The 19,047-nt window shown below is 39.2% G+C and overlaps 2 protein-coding genes across 2 annotated transcripts in view; one reads left to right on the top strand and one right to left on the bottom strand.

Annotated features, from left to right (window-relative positions):
• The window catches only part of LOC145440633 (contactin-3-like), a 34,904-nt gene extending 20,385 nt beyond the window's left edge, over positions 1-14,519 (bottom strand). Inside the window, exons 1-9 of the mRNA XM_080318323.1 lie at positions 14,393-14,519; positions 12,246-12,389; positions 12,058-12,189; positions 10,399-10,494; positions 10,135-10,253; positions 9,142-9,250; positions 8,156-8,252; positions 7,150-7,331; positions 3,450-3,601 (exon numbers count right to left, since the gene is read on the bottom strand). Of these exons, the coding sequence (XP_080174449.1) occupies positions 3,450-3,601; positions 7,150-7,331; positions 8,156-8,252; positions 9,142-9,250; positions 10,135-10,253; positions 10,399-10,494; positions 12,058-12,189; positions 12,246-12,389; positions 14,393-14,456 (1,095 nt within the window). The 5' untranslated portion in view covers positions 14,457-14,519. The remainder of the gene's footprint in view (positions 1-3,449; positions 3,602-7,149; positions 7,332-8,155; positions 8,253-9,141; positions 9,251-10,134; positions 10,254-10,398; positions 10,495-12,057; positions 12,190-12,245; positions 12,390-14,392) is intronic.
• LOC145440652 (kelch-like protein 8) overlaps positions 1-19,047 on the top strand; it is a 328,197-nt gene that overhangs the window by 191,159 nt on the left and 117,991 nt on the right. The window lies entirely within an intron of this gene.

Below are 19,047 nucleotides of genomic sequence, written 5' to 3' on the forward strand. Positions count from 1 at the left end.
CCGGTGGGGATTCTGAAATCGTGTTGTTGGTAGGTTGGCAGATGATGATTTAAGATTAATTCAGGACATGATAAGGTACGAAATACATGATGAACAATCAACAGCTGCTTCACAAAAACTTCTACAGCATGACTGCTTTATTGGAAGGAAACGGCTGTAGCCTACATGCCGTGTTTTCACCGAGGGAAAGCAAAGGCGCTTATGCAAGCGGTAAACGAATTCCCCGTTTGGAAAGGATCCATCATCAGTGAACACAAATATAAAGCTTATCAATGACACGATACCGTAATTTGTGTGATCTTATTAGGCTCAAGCTGTAATATATAGGTGACGTTTTGAATGATATTGGAATCGGCTGAATCAGCGGGTTATGCTTGGCACTCATCAGATGCTTACAGTAAATTGAATTCACTTGCAAGTGTTGCTATTAAGTCCCTAATGATAATGCACACTCGCACAGGCTATGCCCAATGTGGTATGTCAAAGTCCCTATTGATCCCGCAGAAAATAGGTGTAAAGATAATCACAGACTATACTGCATAGTATCCAGCATAGTTTGGACATGATATCCAGCATTGTGCTTACTTTACACCTCTTTTCTGCAGCATCATTAAGGACTTTGACAACACTTACATGTGAATTCAATTTGCTGTAAGTATAACTGCCAAGCACAACCGGCTGATTCAGTCAATCCCTAGAGCATTCAAAATATCAACTATATACTACAACTTGAGTCCAATAAGCTCACACAAAGTATAGTGTCATGGTCAAGCTTTATATTTGTATTCACTGATGATGGATCCCTCTGTAACGGGGAATTCGTTCACTACTTGCATAAGCGTCTTTGCTTTCCCTCGATGAAAACACGGCATGTAGGCTACAGCCGTTTCCTTCACAGCAAAGCAGTCATGCTGTAGAAGTTTATGTGCAGCAGCTGTTGATTGTTCATCATGTATTTCGTACGTTAACATGTCCTGAATTAATCTTAAATCATCATCTGCCAACCTACCAACAACGCGATTTCAGAATCCCCACCGGTAGCAGACTCCTTGAGCACATAATCAGCAAGTTGTTGCTGTGGTGATCATTGAAGCATAGCCAATTAGCCAATCAGGAGCCGTGGTTATTTGATTACTAGTCTTCTCGCCGTTCTATGGTCGGTGGCACGCCCATTCTTGGGCAGCTACTTTAAAACGCTTTGGCCGAAATCTCAACGGCTTTCCCGTGAGCTTCTTTTGGGCTCATTGTTATTTTTTATCAATAATCTATGGAATGAGACACAATCACGGGGTATTTTTAGGATTTTCCAAATTTTGGACAACCCTAGTGGTCAGTAACGAAGTACTTCTACTTTTTGGAAGTACTCAAGTAGTTTTCCTCTAGTTCTGGTACTTACTCAAGCAGATCTGATTTTCTCTACTTCGTAATATTGTGTGATCTACTTACTTACTTTTCGCCATTTTCAGTTTGTCAAGTAGAAGTAGTTTAATCCCCCAATACGAAAGATAGCCTGAGGAATTTCGGGCTGTTTTCACGGAGTACCAACATTTATTATATATTCATAAAAGTCAAGTAAAGGCCAGAAATTTGGTTGCACTTCGCGTACAGTAGTTATGGAGTGACAAATATGTTTTCATAAAAGTATCAGTGAATATAATTTAGGTACCGGATTGCTAATGGTTGCGCTCACACCGCATTGTCACCCATATCAAATATTTCATCACGGTAAATATGGCCCACCATAACGTTTGAAACTGCCGTTTCGCAATCTAGCAGCCCATGACGTGTTCTGCTAATCTGGAAAATCCGGCTTTTTGAAACGTTACACCTGTTTTAGCAGATCACCTTCGAAGCTTTATGGACTAACGACACAAAATATATCTTCCACTATTTAGAAGTGGCATTTGTATTTCACTTTCAATTCCAAGTATGATACTTGGAGTATCAGTCTTTGAGATCTAATTACTTTCAGTTCTTTTGTCTGCAGAACATACATGCTGAGAAGCAGAAAAGCAAGTGTAGTAATGCCACTATTTTCCGAAAATAAATCTACACTAAATATAAATTTTCCGATCCACAATATTTGTTATTAACGCATACTAATCGCAAAAAGTGTTGAAACCGTATCCGATACATCTCATCCGTATATCTTTTCGAGTAAACTTGGGGCCTTATGATATGGCATTGGGCGCCATGCCATGATATTCTCTAAAATGGGGTCTTCCAGTAAGCAAAGGATTAGTATCGCATTTTCTTATCAATACTATATTTGGCATCCCATGATGCGAAAGAATGCTTATTCTGTCGAAAATCGACACCTCCTGGGATGCATCAATACGAATCAAGCTCTCTCTGCACCTTCCGCATAGCTCAATTGGCAGCTTTTGGCAGTCCATGCGAACGAATTAAGAATGTTTTCAAAACTACTTACTTACTTGAGTAGATTTAAAGTCAGTCAATTCTACTTTTACTTCAAGTAGTTTTAGGTGGCTTATGGAAGAAGTACGAAGGTCATTTTTCCAGCTCGACTCTATAATGACATTTGGACGTCCTCGGATGACATTTTCGATTTCTTGAAGAAGGAGGACAAATCCTTCTAAAGGAGGACGTATAGTAAGTTGGTAACTCTAGTTATGTGTGTTAGACTTCTAATGAACATTTCTCATAATGTGGGCAACACTAACCGACAAATTCTTACTTTTTTAGATATTCGGAAGTCTACACCTGTACTTGCACTTGAGTATACATTTACGGAGTTACTTCGACTACGACTTGCGTACCAACCGACGGTGGCTACTTTGACCACTTCTATTTGTGTTTGAGTAGACGTGTATTAGTTACTTCTACTCGCGAATAAACGATGGCTACATTGATCACTCAACGCGTACCTGAGAAGTTTCGGGTGATTGGTAGCGAAGTACTTTGAGTTTTTCGGAGTACTCAAGTAGCTCTTGGGCACTGGCATCACTTACTTGAGTGGATATGTTGAGACTGCACCAGGTTTGTAACCAAGGCACAAGTTTCCGAGTCACAATTCAATTTGAGTTTTATTGTTTTGAATTGAGTCAAGTCGATTCAGTCGATTCAAGTCAAGTCCGAATCAGCGAGCAACGGGTCGGGTCCAAGTCATATCTAACTTACTTCTGTAAAACTCTCGGGTAATATCGTAGGCCTCATATTCATAATATAGTCTTTTTTCTCACTCTAAACATGTTTATTCAAACAAATAAGAGAAAGTTTCTGGGCCTATGTTTCAATCATGGGTTCCGATATGTGAGAGTTGAAACAATCATATAAAATGTCTCGAGTCACATCACAAGCCTGACTTCCAACTTCGACCCTGCGATCAGGACTTTGAGCAACTCTCAGCCTCTCACTCTCTCTCTCTCTCTGTCTCAGTGCCGAGGAAGAATCGAATCAACTCTCACTTTTCAATGAGTTCAACCCACCTGGATGTTGTAGAGCGTGGTATCTAGCACGTCGTTGTCTTTGTACCATTGGTACGTGGCGCTGGGAGAGGCATCCGCGGCGCAGGAGAAAGTCACCGGGCTGTCGAGATCGTAAGATGCAGACGAGATTTCGTCAACCCAACGTGGGGCGTCTAAAAGAGTAATGAATTTGTTTATTTCAGGCTCATCCGACTGGTACGAAATTTAGGAGGCTTATGTGAACAGATGACTTCGCACTTTACATACAACAGGGGCAGCGAACCCGTGGCCAGCGCGGAAATTTTCGAAATAAGTTATATTATTAAAAATGAATTGCCCAGATTGGGAACTTGCAAAGCCAACCAAAAAAGTAGTTAGTCTGGCCGCAACAAGTCCCAGTCAACAAAATGGGAAGAGGGAAGCGATCGCCCGGCGTATAATACGCATTCGATGTCAAAATGATGCTTCAAAAGAAACAATTTTCGCACTTCAGCCGCAGACTCATTAACCCGTTGTTGCTGCCAATTAACCCTCTCACTACTGCCGCTTACAACCGCTATTAGCCCTATCGCTACCCTGAATCATTGTCGCTTTCTGGCATAGGCTACATACTGACCCTTATGTTGTAAAACATCACAATTTGACAATACGTTTTCATTATAGTTTTAGTTATAATAAAATCCACCTCGAGCATATATATACATACAAAACACCGGTTAAATACAGACAGACAGCCATATAAAATGCATAATACGACATGTTGATTTCAGTTGAGATACAGAGATCTTCTTTCCGGTACAAGTTTGATATAACTATTCCTGCTCTTGAATTGAAATACAAACAAAATCTGGTTAATCAAATAACTTTGTGCCTTGGCGGAAGAATAGGATCAAGCAACGCGGAGCTACCATCAGTAGACTCACTGTGTGGCACGCTAACTTCATTCAGAGGCCAATTGTGAATGATTTTTCCCAAGTTTAGGCTAAGCGTAACCTCTGATATCTGACTAATTCCACTGGCCTCATATTCGTGCGATGTAGGCTACTGTCAGCCAGATATCCTTAGCAGTGATAATCGGCTGATCATGGTCATTGTCGATGCAGGTTGAACAGATGCTTGTAGGACGATATGTTATGAACTGCTGCCTTCGCCAACGTTGCATTCTTTTCAATTCACCATCAGACTTATACTGATATATGGGCATATCGCAATCACTTCGTGGCTTCAGTCTTCATCGTAAAATAAAGGCTAAATATAGAAACAAAATATCTCGTAGATTAGGCTAACTGAAAAGAGTATCACAAATTTTAATCAGAAATTATTACAAGATATAGTAATTGGCTGAACAGTTGAAATGCCAACAAAGTAACGAACATCCATGATTGTAAATTCAGTCACAGATATTGCAGACAGAGAAAATAGATGAGTTGAGCATATCCCATGTTTTGTTAATGTACAATTGTACATACATTGATGAATGCACTAACAAATGATGTCAAAGCTATAACCACAACATGCCAAGATCCGGTGAGGGGTACCGACACTCTTTCGCGGTTTAGCATTAAAATATCAACGGACCGGTAGTACGCATTACGTTCAGAGCACCAACAACTTGACAAGTATCACGCTGTTCACTGCCGCCAATCTGACATTTCAGGCCACGGTAAACTATAAGCATTTATATCAAGTTCTTTAAAAGAAGCCCAACGCAAACAAGCAGTTAATCTGACTGAACTGCTATTCGAAACACCATTTGACTATCAATACACATCTAAGCAAGCATGTAAAAAATTTCATTAATAGCCCTAAATATCTCTTGCTCAGCTTATCTCAACGAAGAACTTCATTCAAATTGCCTTCCAACGCCATAATCTCGGAAATACAATTCGCCGGTATAGACGGAATATAATTCAGACCAAGTGTGCAGCGGTAAACAACATCCGATGACTTATGACATCACAATCACTCCACGCTCAAGTGCTCACGAACTTGGCAAACATAGGATGAAGAAACGTCACGGTGAAGCACGTGATAATCATGCGCAATTAGATTGGTTAATAACGCTCTCTGGCCGTCCGATGGAAAGGAGAACAATCGATCTTTTGAATTCGAGAACGATCAGTTTTTGTACATCAAAACTGCCGTCTCGCTGTTGTAGTGTCAAAACGGTTGCGTTCACTTCTCTCCTGCACTTTCTTCGCCTGTTTCGGCATTGCATGCACAGTGTACAGTGTACACACTTTTGTTGACTGGGTTGGGATGTTGATGACTAAAATATCAGTTCCGCATTGGCATTGGCAAACCCATGGGCCAGTCACATTTTCGGTAGATCTTCGTCTTCGTACATAACAATAAAGTAGCCTGTTTCGGCATTGAATGTACACACTTTTGTTGACTGGGTTGGGATGTTGATGACTAAAATATCAGTTCCGACGCATTGGCAAACCCATGGACCAGTCACATTTTCGGTAGATCTTCGTACATAACAATAAAGTAGAATATTTTGCGGTACATTGATCTAACGTAAAAATTTCCTTCACACTACGTTCAATATGTTGTCAATCGCTTTTTTGCATTCGATATTGTTACTGAAAACGAAAAAAACGCCCAATGTACCAGATTGAGTCTAACGATATTCGCAATTACAACAGAAAGTGTCGTCTAGCATGCGACCTTGCGTCTACACTCGCAGACAGACCGTCGACGATGAAACCTAGGCACAAAATGATTGACGCATGTTGGCCGAAGCTTTCGATATCGATATGTCCAGGGTCCAGGCGCCGAATAGTCCTGTCCTTGCAAACTGAGACCAGCGATATACAGTAGACCCGCAATATACTCAAGTAACAATATTATTGCCCGCTATAAACTTTGAAAAAATTTCGCGCCTTGCGCGGCTAGTGGCCCGCGCGATGGCTCATCAATTGCGAGTGGCCCTTGGGCCGAAAAGGTTGGCCACCCTTGAATTAGATCGTTAGGTCAGCTAAAATAGCTCAGTACAACAAATTTAGCTCAATTCCAACAGGTAGAAACGAAACTATTATAGTTTTAAGATTTCGAATTTATTATAAAACAGATTATATTTTTTTCAAATTTTACTGGTTACATCATGGTATAGTCTCAATTTTTCTCAATTCCAACTGGAAGAAGCAAAGTTATTGGAGTTGAAAATCTTGGATTTGAAAAAATAGTATTTGTGTGTAATCCAAGAATTAATGAAAAATACGAATAACTTCACTTCTACGTACTGGAATTGAGTCGAATTTGTTTTGCATCGTTTTTGTAGACAACTTAACAACTTCATGGGTTAGCCAATAAAATTTGAAAATTGACTTGATTTGAAATTTGATAAATTCAAAAATTTCAAACTCTCATAGCTTCTCTTCTACTCGTTGGAATTGAGCCAAATTTGGTGTACAGTATAGCGTTACTTTAGCCTACCTAACCAATACAGCCTATAGCTTATAGCTATAATATTATAAGATAAGTTATTTTTGAACTACCCTAGTGGTCAGTTACAAAATACTTATTCCCATAGTACTCAATTATGTTATTTCTACCTTGCATTGCATACTGAAGTGATTGTGTTTTTAGACTGACCACGTCTACTTCAAAATCTCGTATGAAAGACTGCGGCCACCACGTTTACCACATCAGCTCGCATATACACATTATATATATATATTATAAATATGTCGCAGATAATCGCACGACTACTCACATTTCAAAGTCAGCCTTCCTTGGGCTGATATCCTGCCCTCGGAGCTTTCCGCTGTGCATTTGTAGATCCCTTCCACGTCTCTTCCCGCGTCGATGAACGCCAGTTGTCCGGACGGCGATACCTGAGCGGAGGCTGGGAGCTCGGTAGAGCCGTTCTTCGTCCACGTGATCTTTGGAGTCGGGCTGTGAGGCAAATTCTTTCGATAGAGCGGGTTTTCCATATACGAAACTAGAAATCGAACTACTCACATATCAAAATGCGCAACTAGAACAAAAATTAGAATTAGTCACTTTTCAAAATCTGTAACTAGAACTAGAACTAAAGCCACTCACTTTTCAAAATGCACAGCTATAATTGAAACAGCTATAATGAAAAGTGAAACTATACTCACTTTTCAAAATCTGTAACTAGAACTAGAAGTCGAGTCCGGTCGAGGTCGACTCCGGAATTCCTACCTAAGTGTTGGAGGTTTATCTAGGATCCTCCTCGTCATCTTATATGTGTAAGCGGTATATTATAAAAGCTTAGAAGTGGGCCGTGCTACAAGTCGGCAGCTACGGAATAAAATAGAAGAAAATTAGCCTGGTGTAAATGACCATAGTAGACTACAAACACCATGAATACCACAAACAATAACAACTAGAATGACTCACTTTTCACTCAATCTATAACTAGAACTACTCACTTTTCAAAATCCGCAGCTAGAACTAGAACTAGAACTACTAGAACAATTTCAGGAGGTAGGCAGTAAAACAATTATTTTTGGAATAGATCAAAAAAATTTCACTCCCATACCTCCGCTCGTACTGGTAGGAAATTCGATGTGCAGCGTTTTTTTTTTAGGAAACCTAACAATTTTATCAAATAGCCAGTATACAATTTGGAAAATAGATTATATTTTAACAAACCTATTGTGCATGCCCTGTCGTTATTGTGTAACATCCATTCTCGGTAATAGCATTCTCGGTAATCGATTTCTCGGTGCTGTCATGCCACCTGTACTCACCTTCCTGACGCGAAACACTCTATATACGTCATCCCGTCTAAAAGTACTTCAGTAACTTCGGCAGGCTGCACCATGAACTTGGGCTCGTATGTCGCGACTGGAAGATGAAAGTCTTGTGTAACCGAAATGATACAGACGCATAATGAAGGCGTGTCAAAGAATATTGGCCTGGTGAAATGACTGTTTCAGCAGACTTGGTCCACTAAATAATTCTAGTTTTCTACTTATTTATTAATAAAATCATGTTATGGTGCTTATAACAGCGTTGGTCTGTTGCACCACAACCAAATAAATAAAATCAATAACACAAGCCAACTTGCAAATTCAGTATAAGATATTCTCAGTGGAAAGTTGATTGTCAATAATTATATAGCCTAGCTTTTTGATTAGACTAATTAGAGCCAAATGCCGGTAATCTACTTCTAGTCAAATTTGTGAATGTTTCTTAGCTCTCATTTTAATTATAATATGATTTTTGGATTCCTGAATATGTTACAGGAAAACTGTATAGTGCGAAATGAGCGAAGCTTGGTGTGTAGATACCTGCCATTCTTATACTTATAAGAATGAACTCAGACTTAATACGAACTGAACTTCATTTTTGTCGCATTTCCTTTGAAAATTCATTAATTCTAATTCTAGTTCTAGTCTATTTTGGAAAACTGTGAAGCTATTTCTAATTCTAATCTAATTTGGATAAGTTGAAAAAATTTATAGTTTTCCAACACTGCATTGCATTCGACAAACATCATGCATGCCACAAAACAGCAGCAACTCCAGAATCTCCGGTAAGCAAGGTCTGACATACGTACATTAGTATGCGGGTGCAGAGAAAATGAGGAATGCTCCGACTTGAATTAATTTGCTGTATATAATTGTGTCCCCGGATTCAATATTCAAGATTCATTTGAAGCTGGAGAATAGTAACCTAACCACTCTCTTCTGACAGTTAGATAGAATCAACGACAGAATGCCTGAAAACCAACCTGCTTTTTCTACAATCAATCCGAAGTTGTTTGCGGACACCGACTTTTTCTGTCCGTTCTCTTCCCACCTTGTCCTTGCAGTGCAGACGTAGTTCCCGTCGTCCTCTGGCTTCGGAACAGAAGGCTTACTTTATCAAAATGTTTTTTCTAATGAAATCTATGTTTTTGTCGAAGTCTTGATACAAAAAAACATCTCGTGGTCTTTTTAATAGATTCTATGCTTCTATCTTGTCTTGTTACAAAAACCCTACATGTTTTAGGCCCACAAGCCTACAGGCTTAGTTAATCATAAAGTTTATATGGATCCTATGTTTCTATCGGGTCTTGTTCAAAAACGCTATACAGGCCTACAGGTTTCAGGCATGTAAGCCTGTAATGATTAGGCTATCAAAACGTTTTTATTTTATAGATTATATGTTTCTATGGGAATCTTATTACAAAAACCCTACTTTATCAGGCCTACAAGCTTACATGGTTAGTTTTTCATATTGTTTTTTTTATACATTCTATGTCTCCATCGGGTCTTGTTATAAAAAAGATACATGTTTCAGGCCTACAAGCCTACAAACTTCATTGATCAAACTGCATTTTCAGGTATTGTTTCTATGTTTCTATCGGGGTCTTGTTGAAAAAGTCCTATTGGTTTGGCCCCGGTTTGGCCCTTTGGCCCCGGCGCGGCAAGACCACTCGGGCATGCAGCGGGAAAAAGGATAGGTTTCCGGTAGAGAGTAGAGTTCGTTGCCTGTTGACTGGCCAGTGCGTTTGTTGGTTATATATATCAATACATCTGTTCCAATCGGTGACCCGTCTGTATCCAGGAAGAACCTGAAAGGAGTAGTCATCCTCTTCTGCTATAAAGTGTTAGATAAGCGAGGGAGCGGCTACACTTATTAAGCCTGCAGACTTAGTTAATCAACATGTTTTTTAATGGATTCCATATAGTCTTGTTACAAAAATGCTACAGGTTTCAGTTGTCTGATAGCAACTACATACTTGCGGGTTTGCCAAATAAAGCGCCCCGTCGATCTGCGAGATATATTTCCCCTCGACGCCTTGGGGTGGAATACGATCGAGAGTTACGGTGTCCTCCCACATGTAGTAGATGCTGAAATCTGTGGAAATAGCCAGTCAGTTATTGAAATTTTCGTCTGATTAAAACACCCCGATATAATGAAAAGATAGGATGGCCTGGCCATATATACAGAAAGCAAGATGACAAGCACCCCTTCCGGCGACAGAAGATAATTGCCAACTCACCTGGACTGTGGTCGATTTTACCGCATGGCAACTTCACACCGCGTCCTTGCGATTCCAGCTTCTGAACTTGTGTGGTGGGCGTGGGTGTGTTGAATGCTGAAATTATTGAATAATACAGGTAGGTAAGAATTCGGGCCCAGTTTCAGGATTGTAACCCACAAACCTAGTCACAAGTCAATCTTAATTATTTTCATTTTGAGTCGAGTCAACTCGAGTCATTTTCGATTCACCACCGGCTCGAGTCAGAGTGCAAGTCATAATGTTGAGACTTGAGTCAATGTCATGTTGTTCACTGTTCATTATGGAGTTGATTGATGATATTGAAGGCCTCGAATTCATAATATAGTCATTTTCTCTCTCTTAACATGTTTTTTCAAACAGACAAAACAGATCGAATTTCCGGCCTATATTCCAGTGTTGGGATCAAGTCGCTACCTTCGAGTCACAAGTAATTTAGAGTCATTGCAAATTTTGACTCGAGTCAAGTCAATTGATTTTCGAAGGTGACTCGAGTCAAGTCAAGGTATTTGATTTTTGGAAGTGACTCAAGTAAAGTCATTTCGAGTCACTCGAGTCGAGTCAAGTCAAGTCAAGTCACGAGTCAAATCGCAATTCAAGTGTAGTTGTCTTTTCGAAGTATACGAGGTATGATTTAAGTCATTGCACTCGCCATATATTTTTGATCGAGGACAAAATATAGAATTATAGACATTCAAAAAGGCGATCTACAGCTCAGGCATGCGCATAATTTATAAACTACGTAATTATAACTGTATGCCCTCCGTCTATGATAAAGAATCGAATACAAAACCGCAGATAGTTGACATGAATTGATATGATGAACCGCACAATTGGGATACAATTTAAGCCTGCCCCGTGCAATGGTTGACGAGTAATATAAACTATGTCCGAATTCAATTTAAATCATACAAAAGGTTTGATTAAGATGAGCACATGAACAATGACCAGTCTATATAGAACAGAGATGGATGCGTTCCTATTATATTGCTTTCCTACTAGTTACCGACAACGTACGCTGTAAGCTTCAATCACTTCGTTTGCGGTCAAATTATTTGTTATTGGACAATGGAGGTTCAGTAAAACGCAAAATCATTGAATGAATGAAATTAGTCGCTCGCACAGGTCCCACCAGCGTATCGAGAACAATCCGAAGATATGAAAGATGCAGCGATTTTTATCGATACCGATTTCTTGATGACTTGAAATTGACTCGTAAATTTTGCTCCGAGTCACGAGTCAATTCCACATTTTTGAAACGCCGAGTCTGGTTAAGTCAAGTCGTTTTTGCAAAGTAACTTGAGTCAATCAAGTCAAAGAAAAAAGGTTACTCGAGTCTGACTCGAGTCATCCCAACACTGCTATTTTCCAAATATCGTCCCTGATGCGCGAGACTTGAATCTAGCCATATGCCTATAATGTCTTGAGTCATATGACATGATCGATTCATTGCGCATGACAAATAGAAGATCTCGTGAGATATGACTTGGTCGACTCCAGTACAAGTCGAGTCAATACACAAAGTGTCTCAAGTCGAGTCATTTTCAATTTTCAAGAAAATGACTCGAGTCAAGTCGAGTCACCAAAAAATTGCGACTCAAGTCATTACGACCCTGACTTGTAATATGACTCTACACTTACTTTGAAAGGTCAAATTTGCATTGTTGCTAAAGGCCACTCCTTCTTCGCTTGTTACGTGACATTGATACACTCCTGCGTCGTTCTGGGACAGACTTTTGATAAAAAGATCTCCGATTGAGAGTTCGTATTTTTCTGCCAAAGAAAGCCGCGGTTAAACATTCACAGATTTCGTAAATTTTACAATTAACCTGAGTCTATGACATCCAATTGCCTGCCGTTCCTAGACCAGGTGTACACGGGGTCTGTAAGATCGCTCCTGCAGGGAAAAATCACGGCAACGTCCGATTGCGCTGGCACGGCTTGCGATTCAGGCTGAGTGACAAACACTTGACCTGCGTATAGAGAGTGTCTAAAGTGATCGTTCAGTCGTTTCTCAATATTTTTATCAGTTCAAAAAAAGTCAGTCATTTTATTAAAATTTTTATCAGATCAAATTACGATATTGCGATATAATGAAAATATATTAGGTCATTGAAACGAATTGGAGTAGTCTTTTAATCAGACGCCCCTCTTGGCATAGGACAAGGATTCATAAAATAGGGGCCATGACACTAGGTTGCCAGAAAGAAATTTGAAAATTATGTCATCTCTATTACAAATAAATTTTACAAATCTATTTCAAATCTCTATTATAATAATAAATAAATATTACTAGCAGAGATGGTCAAAGTATAGTCGCCTTCGGTATACAAGTAAGTGGAAAAGAAAGTATTCTGAGCATAGTTTTGCCTAAAAATTATCAATTAGAAGTAGAAGTAGTCTAGTAGAAGAAGGGAAAATCTACTTGAAGTACTTCAAAACGTGTAAGTACTTCATTACTGGCCACGTTTGCATACCAGTACAGCAATAACCTACTACTTAAGTTTAGTTTATTCCCGCATCACCAAATCAGTAAGGGTTAGGGTCCGGGTAAGGGTTAGGAGCACAGAAAAAGCAAATTCAAACATCACATTAGCTGAATATGTAACAACTACTTAATGTGCTAAGGTGTTTATTATCATATCATCACTTTAACTGTCGGTTAGCCTACTGTGTAAATCCGGTCTTCAATTAATATAATGTTAATATTTTCAAAATGTTAAAAAAATTGGTGCCGTTGATTTTGCAAAATTTTCAAAGGGGGCCACGGTGCAAAAAAAATTGGGAACCCCTGGACTGGAGCATGTAAAATGGCATTCACACTGAATGAAAAGTGATAGAATATAACATAAATGGACAGGCAATGAAAATGAAGGTGACATGTCAGAGGGGTTGATATATCATATCATATCGTGGTCTGGTAATCTAGAGGAAAGGTTAGTATTCATTCAATTTTCAGTTTCCAACCATCTCCAATCCCACCGATCTACTTCAATAATTTTCTGAGCATAGATTCATCAGATAATTGCATTGCGACAGGAGACTTGATTTGCGATTCGCCGGTGAATTGTGACCATCATACAGTTTAAAGATTAACGCAGAGCTAATTCGTAAGATACGTCCAGGACAGAAAACAAATATTTGCAAGGCCGCGATCGTGTGGGTGCTAGTAATAATTTGCGTGAAAGTAAAGTCAGAATTATAATCATTTGCGATCACTCATCAGCCCACGCGTTTCAAATCGAAAAACAATACTCCTATCCAGGAGTAGGTCTGGGCACAATGATTCGAGAACTTGAATATGAATTGAGTATTATTCTAATGATTCGATGATGATTATCTAATTTGGATCAATCCCAACATGTAGAATGGAAATTATTGAAATTCAAAATTTTGGATTTGAAATAATACTATTTAAGGTGGGTAGTTCCATAATTAATATTAATTCAAGAATTTCTACTGGTAATACTATTTTCCTCAAATCCAAAATTTTGTATCCTACTAGTTGGCATTGAGTCAAAATTACTAAGCATCGTTTTTATTTAAAACAACCAAACAATATCATGAGGTTCACAGTAAAAATTTGAAAAAGAAATCATTATTTAACTCTAATACATTCGCTTCTACACGTGGTTATTGAGCCAAATTTGGCGTGCGGCGTTTTCTTTTAGCCAACCTACCAATTTTATCATCAAAGAGTAATTTCTTCAACAGCCCCACTACATGGTTTACGAAACAATCATTAATTCTTGGAGGACGAAATAATTTTTTGCTCAAGTTGAGTTGAATTTATTGTTAACAATTTCATCCTTTCAAAACACCACAAGACTGCGATACAACAAAAAGATAGAAAGGTGTCGAAACGACTTGGAGTAGTCTTCGAAATCAGACATCCATAATGTTACAATCCAGGCTCCCCAATTTATGAGCATGTCTACGAGTTGTATCGAAACGACAGAATTCTCCAGCTACTCACCGTGTGTAGCTCCTATTAACGCCAGCGCCAATAGAAATAGTTCCGTGCACGGTCTCCGGTCCATAATTGAACTAAAAATTTTAACTAAGCCGCTGAAACAGATCAAAAATGATAGCGATATCGTCGCAGTTGAAAAGATGTCAGTCAAATAGTACTATAACGAGTATTGGAAGTACAGAACTTCGATATGGAATTGAATGATATATCCATATTGAAATGAACACGAATATTTTCGGTTGACACTCATCAGTGGTATCGTCAGCAGCTAGTAGAGAATTGAAACTTTGTATATTAACAATCGTATCATCAAGTATGGCGTAGGCTACTGGCATGAAAAATTCGAAAAATTGAGGCGAAATGATGGCTTAGGTTCGATGTACTATTTCGAGATTGTATATCAACTCGCTCTGTTGTCACATATACGATAAAAGTAGACTCCGAGCCTCAACTGTTGACAGACAAAGTTCGTTTTTGAAACCTGTTCTAAGCTATACCAAAAACGCTCGAGTTTATTTCAATTATCATCCAATCAAAGGATACTCGACGTAAACTTCCTCACTCGGTGGTAACATTGCAGCTGGCGCACAACTCTGCAATCTGACAGCCGACCCGTCGTCTTACGCGACTAGTCATAAGTCGCCAAGGTCGCGGGTTTCCAGGTTTGGGAACGGGTCGTTCGTTCCCAGGAAGTTGGAATCTCGTTTCGCGTTTCTGCGAGACGAAGCGAAAATTTACCTCTCGAAATGTTTCCAGCATTTTAATTCTATTCTACCGTTGCATCAAAGTATATAGGCTTGGCAAAACCGAGTAACTGAGAGTTTCAATTCTGAATCGAGTGTTAGGGTCCAGGTATATTAGTCATTATAGCAGTAAGGATGAGGTGGTAAGTTAAAATATGTACGTTTTGCGCGACCGCAATACGATGCCTAATTTTACATCACATCAAAGATAATTGGTTATTTTTCGACAATACCTATTGCACTTCGTGACATTGCAGTGGGTCGATCGCGACTTCACATATATGACATTTCCAGCGACATGTGTAGCTTTGTAGCATACCATACATATTTTGTATGCTGCGACAAGACCAATCCGCTTCCGCGGTTTTAAAAACTATCGAAACTATAACTTTCGTTGATAAATTCACTCTTAGTGGCAAAGAGCGTATCGTTTCGGTGTACGAAGTAGGCTACTTCACCTTTTTAAAATATTTAAGTACGTATTGCCGACCCGCACCGCTTACTCGAGTGGTTATGTTACAAGACTATACCTTCACTTCTACTTACCAAAAGCTACGCCTAGAGTACTCACTTGGAAATCTGTACTTCTACTTTTCCTTGAGTAGACATTTAAGACATTGCTTCTACTTCTACTAGCGGACCCACGATGACTATGTTAACGACTTCAACTTGTACTCGAGTAGAAATATAATATAGGTGAAATCTACTTGAGCAACAACGATGAATTGAGTACTTCCACTATTTACTCAAGTCGGTATGATTATAGACTATTTTCTCTTCTATTAAAACGTAAATAATTTTCGGATAAGTTCGCACCATGATGCTGTCACAGTGTTGGGATCAAGTCACCACCTTCGAGTCACGAGTCATTTCGAGTCATTGCACATTTTGACTCGAGTCAAGTCAAGTCAATCGATTTTCGAAGGTGACTCGAGTCAAATCAAGTCACTCGATTTTTTAAGGTGACTCGAGTCAAGTCGAGTCAAGTCAAGTCAAGTCACGAGTCAAGTCACAATTCAAGTCAAGTTGCTTTTTCGAAGTATGAGGCATGGTTACGTCATTGCATTCTGCTATAGCTGTCTAAAATACAGATTGAGTGGTCATTGATTTTGAACCGATGAACTAATATAAAGTTGAATGTACACGCAAGAAGGCGCTGTATCGCTCACATATACGTATAACTGCTAAACCACGTAAGTAATTGCATAGCCTCAGTTTACAGTTACCGGTCAAAATTGAGAATAGCGAAACGAATTGATAAGATGCAATACATTACACATATACAAATTGATATGATGCAATTCGAGCCTGCGCCAATGGTTGAGGTCTACATAAATTATATTCGATTTCAATAAAACAAGAGTTTTGGTTAAGGTATGAACGGAGAACAGAAATATACATTTTGCTGTTTAATTACTTTACTATTTACGACAACGTAAGCTGTAAGCTTCGGTCACTTCGCTTGCGGTCAATTTATTTGTGAGAGAACAATGGGGGCTCAGTAAAACGTATGATCATTGATTAATTGGTTGCTTCCACGGGTTCACCAGCGTTTCGCGAACAATCCGAACATATGCAAGATACAATGATTTTTATCGACACCGATAACTTGATGACTTGAAATTGACTCGTGAATTTTGCTCCGAGTCACGAGTCAATCCTCATTTCTGATACGCCGAGTCAAGTCAAGTCAAGTCATTTTAGCAAAGTGACTCGAGTCAAGTCAAGTCATACGAAAAAGGTGACTCGAGTCTGACTCGAGTCAAGTCATGACTCGAGTCATCCCAACACTGGATGCTGATAAGTGAGAATGTCTCGAGAACCGCGCAAAATAGGTCCTGTGTCACGTAGGGTTACCACACGTCCAAATTTAGGTGGATTTACCCTCAATTTTCAAGAAATATCTTCCTCCGCCCTAATGTCCACCTTTTTATCAATTTGTCCTCCTCCTTAGCTTAAAACACACAAAAAGACCACGAATAAAGCAAAATGTGGGCCGAATTAACGAAAAACAGGTATTTCGGGAGTCGAGTTCGAAAAATGACCTTTTAGTCAACCCAATGACATTATCTGTATAAATTTGAAAATCACCCGTTTTCTCGTCCGCTATAGTGACTTTTGCAGCGTGTGAAAAGCGTCCACCTTTACGGACCTCAAATACGGCAACCCTAGTATCACGCTTACACCTTTTGGCCGTCACTTCTGAATGTTTGTGGAGCAAACAGAATCCACCGATCGGATGTTATAAAATAATTTTAGTAGCCTCTGTCCTTTGCACGCAAATATGGTGGCGCTCAGAATACTTGACTTGCTATTTCACGGCCCATCACGCGCAAGTGATACTTCAGAAAAGTTTTTGATTCTCTTTCTTGACTTGAACTTGCCTCAAATGTCTCAAGACTATACGCTCCTAATGACGGAGAACTATATTATCAACAAGATTCTTGGTTACGGCACTTTCTCCCAACCACGGACGTTCACAAACCCTGATTGACTATATCGCATTATAGAAAACATGCAACATGGACTCTTTATATCGTCGCTGTGGAATGAAAGTAGCTTATGTCCATTTTTAAAATTTTGAGCTGTATTTTTCTAATTTCGAGAAAGAATTTTCGTCAAGATTCTCATTTTTTCGTCCATATCTCGGCCATGCTTTTGTTTTCCTCGTTTGTTTCAAACTTGAACATGGCCAAAATTTGGCCGAAAGAAAATGAAAACATTACAAAAATCCCAAGAAGAAGAAGTCAGGTTTATTAATATTTTCATCGTTTCAAAACATCACAAGACTGCGATACAATGAAAAGATAGGAAGGTGTCGAAACAACTTGGAGTAGCCATTAAGATCAGACACCCACCTTAGCCTAGGCGAAGTAAATAAGAGGCATGCACACTGAATGAAAAGTAATTCTCTCAAAATGTGTAAAATGGACATAAGCTACTCTGATATCACCGCGACGATATGTTCATGTTCATAGCAACGACCTCCTAGTGTAGTGACATTGTAGTCAAAAGATAGTCGTGGTTTTATTGGTCAACAAATATCTGAGTATTTATTTGGGTAAGACATCATTATTTTCATTATGGTTGTTCCAAAGGTAAAAATTTGAACTTTGAAATTAATTCTTCCTGTGTATGACGTCGTAATGAATGACACTCGCCGCTTACTCAATTCGGAATGGAGTCGGTCATATACAACTATAATTTACCCATCCCCAGCTCAATCGTAATCTGGGATTGTCACATGGGATAGCGATTTCTCGAGGCTTCTAAAACATCTTTTACACACACCGTTACGAAATACTGAATGAGAAGTTCAAGTAAACCGAGCATATGTGGATCTACCTTGCGATCAGCAGATCTGCCTCACAGAAGGAAAATAACTGAGCATTGGAAACAGCAAGGTCCGTGACGAATTTCAAAAACTATTCTGCTCTTTGTATGGCTGGGTATCATGATTTAGTGCTCGAATCTGAATCGAGTATTCATTTTAATGATTCGATTCGAGTAGTGAGTGATGATTTTTAGAGTACTGAAATTATGCAGTGCTTCTCACTAAGAGTTAATTTATCAAGTAGAATTATAGTTTCGATACTATATTTTCACAGTGGAGGACCGTAAACTTCGATTGGTCGTATCGCAGCATACGTAACATGTAGTACAAAGCTAAGCACGTTAATGGCAATGGCATATCTCTGAAGTGGTAATCTACCCACTGCATTGTCGCGAAGTGCAATGAAATAGGCATGTTCGGAAAATACCAGATTATATGTTTATTGTGACGTAGAACTGGCAATGTACCCTTTATTGTGGTCGCATAAACGGTATATATTTCAACTTTCCGCACCTTCCATACTGTTTTTACGTCCTACTGAGTGATTCTCAACTCGACTCGAAGTCTATTACCAGATTCAG

Source organism: Botryllus schlosseri, chromosome 6 (assembly GCF_051294905.1).
Source record: "Botryllus schlosseri isolate E-star chromosome 6, Bs_hap1, whole genome shotgun sequence".
In the NCBI taxonomy this organism is placed as follows: domain Eukaryota; kingdom Metazoa; phylum Chordata; class Ascidiacea; order Stolidobranchia; family Styelidae; genus Botryllus; species Botryllus schlosseri.